At 47.2% G+C, this 7,245-nt stretch overlaps 1 protein-coding gene across 2 annotated transcripts in view; it reads right to left on the bottom strand.

Moving 5' to 3' along the window:
* Positions 1–277: 277 nt before the first annotated feature.
* The window catches only part of phb2b (prohibitin 2b), an 8,270-nt gene continuing 1,302 nt past the window's right edge, over positions 278–7,245 (bottom strand). The window contains exons 2-10 of one of the 2 annotated variants that reach the window (XM_090236271.1): positions 6,530–6,662; positions 6,355–6,439; positions 6,147–6,226; positions 5,624–5,808; positions 4,524–4,653; positions 4,247–4,350; positions 2,779–2,856; positions 2,346–2,422; positions 278–1,111 (exon numbers count right to left, since the gene is read on the bottom strand). In XM_090236271.1, coding sequence (XP_090092397.1) covers positions 1,090–1,111; positions 2,346–2,422; positions 2,779–2,856; positions 4,247–4,350; positions 4,524–4,653; positions 5,624–5,808; positions 6,147–6,226; positions 6,355–6,439; positions 6,530–6,662 — 894 coding nt within the window. In that variant the 3' untranslated portion in view covers positions 278–1,089. Of the gene's footprint in view, positions 1,469–2,345; positions 2,423–2,778; positions 2,857–4,246; positions 4,351–4,523; positions 4,654–5,623; positions 5,809–6,146; positions 6,227–6,354; positions 6,440–6,529; positions 6,663–7,245 lie in introns of both variants that reach the window. The other variant, XM_090236272.1, reaches the window with a different exon arrangement.

Raw genomic sequence — 7,245 nt, 5'->3', positions numbered from 1 at the left:
CAAGCATTTATATGTTCGATTCCCAAGGGGAGGATACGGCAGCAACACATTCACTCCAGTAAAAGGAAAGTCATGTAGTGGCTTTAATGCCACTGCAGAAGTACAGCTAAAGATCTCCCTAGTACAATAACAGGCGGTACTGTTATCCAATACGTCTGTTTCCGTCATGGGATCATTTCATTTCTCAGAAAACCTGAATGTGGACAATAGCAAGCAATTTCGCAATAGTTCTTACATAATGTGTTTTTTTCCCTCCAAAAACAAGCACGTAAAAAGATTTTGGAATAAAACGTACTGTCTCTGTTTATTTTCAGTCACGTCAACAGTGAACAATGTATTAACACTTAGAAGGGCAAAGCCTTTTTGTCAGCTCCAAACTAGTGGATGGAATCATTTTGGCAGACCCTTGATCGCCACGAGGAGTAGTACCTTTCCCCAGCAGAGCTGCATCAGATAATATGGTCATGTATCAAATAACATGGCCGTCATTTAACACAACGAGGGCAGCTAGTCCCATAGAGGACTTAAGTCATTATTACACACCTGATGCACCAAGGCTGAGTTTAGAACAACAGCCCAATTCAGATATTTGCTCTACCAATTGGTCTTTTGACCAATCACACCAGATCCTTTTCAGAGCTGATCTGATTAATCAAAAGACCAATCAGTAAAAAGTAAAAAAAGATCTGAATTGGTCTGCCTGTCTAAAAGCAGCCCAAGAGCCTAGTCCTGCTGTTCTCAACACATGTACACAAACACATCTAGGGATTAGACAGAACAAGTAGGATTCCTACAGCATCATATACACAGCTTATTGTTAACGAAGCACCTGATTATGTTGTTATAGGCCAGTGCCATTTGGTTTGATTCCACAAAACACTATTGATTCCAAATCCCATTATGACATCATCCCCGCAGGTTCCATCTGCACCTAGCCATGTCAGACCACTAGTCCCAGAGGTTTACTGTACAGAGTCTTCTTCAGAGAGATGGTAAACCACTTGGTTACAATCAGATTAACAGGCAGGTGGACAGACAGCAGTAGATGTAGCCTCAGACCGGTGGAATGCTAGAAGGCCTCTCAAAAGCCTACTTCTTTCCCAGTGATAGACTGAAACGGAAGCAGAGAGGGGGTTGCCCGTGTTAATGATACATAGTATTCTTTATAGTCCTTTCCTAAAAACCAAAAAGAGGATTCACAATAAGGCAATCATAAGGGGAAAACATAACAGCAATTTCAGCATTTCTTCAAGGCTTTGACAAGACACTAACTCCAGTAAACATGTCAACACACATGATGGACAGGGTTGCAGACGTGTTTCTGAATATATCTCATTATGGTTTGTCTTGCCATTATTGTCAACTGCATAATAATTTAAGATGTATATGAGTTTTGAATGACAGGCGTTTTTTGCACCAGGCCTGTGTCTCAGTTTCTGTGAACCGCTACACACGGACACTAAAGATCCTTGGCAGCATTAAGAGAAGAGGAGAATTACTTCAGTGTGGCACAGACAGTCTGACCAGAGCCATTCTCATTCCAGTGACCAGGCAAAGCAGTGAGATGGAGAGCAAAGACCAGGGTTGTGTTCAATTAGCGCACACCGTAACAAAACATGCTCATGTTTTATAAGGAAAACTAGCGTTTCTTGTTGGATAGTCCTTCCCTGTTTTCATCCTGTCGTCTTCCATTTTAGTACCTAGTGAACACCCTCTGGTGGTCATAGGTCAAAGCTGTGAAAATGACACGACATGCACACTGGAGGGAATGTGAGAAGAGCAGTCATAACGGTAATGATTTTGCTAAAAATCATGTTCTCTTTGAGCTAGTATAGAGCCACTCCAGAGCAACTTTAGGGAATGTCTACTTTTCCCACAGGTAATGTGATAGAGAAGGACTGTCTACTTTTCCCACAGGTAATGTGATAGAGAAGGAATGTCTACTTTTCCCACAGGTAATGTGATAGAGAAGGACTGTCTACTTTTCCCACAGGTAATGTGATAGAGAAGGAATGTCTACTTTTCCCACAGGTAATGTGATAGAGAAGGAATGTCTACTTTTCCCACAGGTAATGTGATAGAGAAGGAATGTCTACTTTTCCCACAGGTAATGTGATAGAGAAGGAATGTCTACTTTTCCCCATATTCCCCATATTGCCATTGATTTCCCCCAGCACCTGTAAGGCACGACACAGTGTGCCAAACTGGATGTGAACACTCATGTCAGAGCTAACCCTGTTTGAGGCAACTACAACAAACCATCTGGGTGGTGGTGAGCCATGCAAGGAAGGACAAAAGCCAGACGAGGACATGATGCTGCGAGAGTGAAGCTAAGAGAAACATACTTGTTAAAAGAGTCGTCTTGAAGGTTGAGGACCAGGTTGTCGGCGGACAGGTACACCTTGTTCTGGGACGTTGCCACCTGAGACAACATAACAGACAAAACACCCCGTTGAAAACACAGCGTCACAGAGCTAGTCTTTGTAGCGGCTCATAGTACGAGGGTAAACAACCCTCCTTCAGTCCTATTGCCTCAGAAAATAATGGAAGATAGCGATATAACCAGCTAACTGCACTGTGGGTTACCATAGCAACGAGAACCAAACAGCCACAACAAGAACAGGCTGCTAAAATGAATGCCCCCATTCTGACTGGAACAATAAGATCAAAAGTTGAGTAACGATTTCCTCCTAAATAATGAAGTAGTTATGAGGACAATAACTCCATTGATCTCCAAATTCCTTTATACACAGGAACAAGGACATGATTACAACTCACCGTCTTAGCAATGGCCTGGGCAGCTCTGATTCGTCGAAGCTTCAGGTATCCAGGATTCTTCGTCACTGCTTGTCCCAACTACAACACCAAACACACAAGAGCCATAATGAAGGAAAACTTCATGAAATTCACAAGTGTCAAGTATTACAATGTAAATGTACTTTTAAATCCGTCTGTCTGCATATTTTTCAAGACATGGCTTATGAAGGTGCAGTGAGAGACCCGTTGGATTGGACCATACTTTTCTCGTCAATCATCTTGGGAAAACACGTATACTTAAGTGGAAATTAACCAGTCCTCCATCGTTGGATTGGGGGGGGGGCAGGTGGGTCTGGAGATGGGGGGGGGGCAGGTGGGTCTGGAGATGGGGGGGGCGAGCAGGTGGGTCTGGAGATGGGGGGGCGAGCAGGTGGGTCTGGAGATGGGGGGGCGAGCAGGTGGGTCTGGAGATGGGGGGGCGAGCAGGTGGGTCTGGAGATGGGGGGGCGAGCAGGTGGGTCTGGAGATGGGGGGGCGAGCAGGTGGGTCTGGAGATGGGGGGGCGAGCAGGTGGGTCTGGAGATGGGGGGGGCGAGCAGGTGGGTCTGGAGATGGGGGGGGCGAGCAGGTGGGTCTGGAGATGGGGGGGCAAGCAGGTGGGTCTGGAGATGGGGGGGCGAGCAGGTGGGTCTGGAGATGGGGGGGCGAGCAGGTGGGTCTGGAGATGGGGGGGCGAGCAGGTGGGTCTGAAGATGGGGGGGTGAGCAGGTGGGTCTGGAGATGGGGGGGGCGAGCAGGTGGGTCTGGAGATGGGGGGGCAAGCAGGTGGGTCTGGAGATGGGGGGGCGAGCAGGTGGGTCTGGAGATGGGGGGGCGAGCAGGTGGGTCTGGAGATGGGGGGGCGAGCAGGTGGGTCTGAAGATGGGGGGGCGAGCAGGTGGGTCTGAAGATGGGGGGGTGAGCAGGTGGGTCTGGGCAGGGGTGATGTAGTTGATGAGGGGGGGTGTGAGCAGGTGGGTCCGGGCAGGGGTGATGTAGTTGATGAGGGGGGGTGTGACGTAGTTTGGGTAGTTTACAAGAAAAAAAGGAATTAATATACCACGTTAAGTCAATAAAAAAACAATTGTAGACCAGAATAATCTGGTTTTGAAGTCATGTGAGGAAGAGGGAGCAGATTGTCTAGAGGTTGTGGTAAAGTTAATGTGTCACCATCTTGGCAGGTTGTGGTAAAGTTAATGTGTTACCATCTTGGCAGATTGTGGTGAAGTTAATGTGTTACCATCTTGGCAGATTGTAGTGAAGTTAATGTGTTACCATCTTGGCAGGTTGTGGTGAAGTTAATGTGTTACCATCTTGGCAGGTTGTGGTGAAGTTAATGTGTTACCATCTTGGCAGGTTGTGGTGAAGTTAATGTGTTACCATCTTGGCAGGTTGTGGTGAAGTTAATGTGTTACCATCTTGGCAGGTTGTGGTAAAGTTAATGTGTTACCATCTTGGCAGCCTCTGCCTCTCCCTCTGCCTGAATAATCTTTTGTCTCTGGTCCTGTTTGGCTTTCTCCACGTAGAACTGGGCTCTCTGGGCCTCCTGTTGGGCTGTAAAGACACATAGGCTGTGTTTTAAAACCCAATGCATGTTCTCACACACACACATTAGCGTACTGAGAACGCCCCCACACATATGCAGACAACCTAACACATGCAAGTACACATCCACAGACAGCCATATATACCCCCCCACCCCACCCCACCCCACAATGGGTACGTACCAACTTGTTTGGCCTCTACGGCAGCAGTGTACTCCCTGCTGAAGCTCAGCTCTGTGATGGCCACATCGTCCAGGATGATGTTGAAGTCTTTGGCTCTCTCAAACAGCTCCCGGCGAATCAACAAGGACACCTACAGTAGACCCAGGAACACGGCAGACTCATAAAACACAGTCAGGGAAAAGGCTAAACATATGCAGGAGTTCACGTGTCAATCTAATGCATGTACATTTTTTTTAAGCAGAGACCGGCAAAGTACACAACCTTGGTCCCGTATAATCCATCACTCCTGTGCTCTCTGAGATGAGCTGTAGTCTACCTGTGTGGCAGTACCTGTGCTCTCTCAGATGAACTGTAGTCTACCTGTGTGGCAGTACCTGTGCTCTCTCAGATGAACTGTAGTCTACCTGTGTGGCAGTACCTGTGCTCTCTGAGATGAACTGTAGTCTACCTGTGCTCTCTGAGATGAACTGTCTACCTGTGCTCTCTCAGATGAACTGTAGTCTACCTGTGCTCTCTCAGATGAACTGTAGTCTACCTGTGCTCTCTCAGATGAACTGTAGTCTACCTGTGCTCTCTCAGATGAACTGTAGTCTACCTGTGCTCTCTCAGATGAACTGTAGTCTACCTGTGCTCTCTCAGATGAACTGTAGTCTACCTGTGCTCTCTCAGATGAACTGTAGTCTACCTGTGCTCTCTCAGATGAACTGTAGTCTACCTGTGCTCTCTCAGATGAACTGTAGTCTACCTGTGCTCTATCAGATGAACTGTAGTCTACCTGTGCTCTCTCAGATGAACTGTAGTCTACCTGTGCTCTCTCAGATGAACTGTAGTCTACCTGTGCTCTCTCAGATGAACTGTAGTCTACCTGTGCTCTCTCAGATGAACTGTAGTCTACCTGTGCTCTCTCAGATGAACTGTAGTCTACCTGTGCTCTATCAGATCAACTGTAGTCTACCTGTGCTCTCTCAGATGAACTGTAGTCTACCTGTGCTCTCTCAGATGAACTGTAGTCTACCTGTGCTCTCTCAGATGAACTGTAGTCTACCTGTGCTCTCTCAGATGAACTGTAGTCTACCTGTGTACGAGTCCCTGTGCCGTACCTGTGCTCTCTGAGTAATGAGCTGTGAGGCATTGAACTTGGCCACCACACTCTTTAGCACCTCGTTGACAATGGAGGGTAGTACTCTCTCGTCATAGTCTTTCCCCAGCTGCTGGTACATGGCAGGCAGGTTGGCGGCCACGGGACGAGACAGCACACGCAGCCCAATGTTTATCATCTGCAGATCTACACAAGGGAAACAGAGAGAGAGACAGGGAGAGAGAGAGAGACAGGGAGAGAGAGAGAGACGGGGAGAGAGAGAGAGAGACGGGGAGAGAGAGAGAGACGGGGAGAGAGAGAGGAGTCACACGGCAGTATCCCAACTGGCTGTGATTAGGAGTCCCATAAGAGGGCGCACAATTGGCCCAGCGTCATCCGGGTTCGGCCGTCATTGTAAATAAGAATATGTTCTTAACGGACTTGCCTATTTAAACAAAAGGTTAAAACATCACATCTTTACTGATCTGCTGGACATAATGCATTGGTCTACATGTGTCCACCCCTCCATTTCTGCCATCATGTACCTTTACTTCCAGTTAGTGAAGCGATCTTCCTGGGCCTGGCTCTGATGTCATAGATGATTGGGTACTGGATCCATGGTAACCTGAAGAACAAAAACTGTTCAGTTACAATATGGTCATGTGAATTCAGTTTTGTTGCAAGTTGGAGCCTACCGAACATGACGACCCTGGCTTTATGATAAACCCCCCGAGACCGAGTCCGACAGTGTACCTGAAGTGCAGTCCCTCAGCCAGCACTGTGTCCATCTGCATCCCCCCAATTCTGTTGAAGATGATCGCTCTCTGACCTCCATCCACTGGGAACAAACCATTTCACACAACATTAGAGGGGTGCACTCATGATTGTGATAAGTGTTACCCATTCCACTACCAGAGGTTAAGCATACCCGTGAATGTAGCCTCTTTGACGCCATAGGCCAGAGCTCCAGCACCAATGAGCAGCTTGAGACCTATCCCTGCTCCCTTGCCCCCCGCACCAGACATTCGACCGGCCAGGTCCCGCAGATGTGTCAGGAAGCGCTGGGAAGACAGAACAAGGACGTCATGTTAAGCATCTGACAGAGACCCTTTCTCCACAAATGACTACATGGCTTCCTCTACAGTTGTTCATTTATTAGGCCAGTAATACATTGAGCGATTTGGAGGGCTTCTTGTGATGGTCCAGCAATTTAACACCCCTCCCCCATCTGGTGGCCTTGAGGGGTACTTGTGTCCAGGACAATGCCTGCCATTCATATTCACCTCGAATATTCTTGACCATTTATAACAGAACTGGATTGTGCAGGTCAATAAGTAATGGCTGTGCATGTAAACTAGTCACGTTAACGTTCAAGCAGAACTTAAATCCCTGTATTCCACGTAGAAACGGGTAGGCAAATTACCTGCATGTGTGTTGACATTGAATGAATGACTTGGAATGTGTTGGTTCTGCTAACTAGTTATATTTTGCTAACTGCCTGCTAGGCTCGTCTGTTATTCCAAATACCAATATTTTCCCATACTTCAGAAAGAAGCTAGCTATGTTTAACTAGCTAGAAAATATTAACAAAATACATTTAAGTTAGCTAGCTTATTAGCATCTGATGCAACGTGAGACCTGGCC

This window comes from Oncorhynchus mykiss, chromosome 5, assembly GCF_057628025.1.
Source record: "Oncorhynchus mykiss isolate SJ-2025 chromosome 5, ASM5762802v1, whole genome shotgun sequence".
NCBI lineage: Eukaryota > Metazoa > Chordata > Actinopteri > Salmoniformes > Salmonidae > Oncorhynchus > Oncorhynchus mykiss.
The sequence above is the reverse complement of the archived record's forward strand: the minus strand, read 5'-3'. Positions and strand labels throughout refer to the sequence as shown.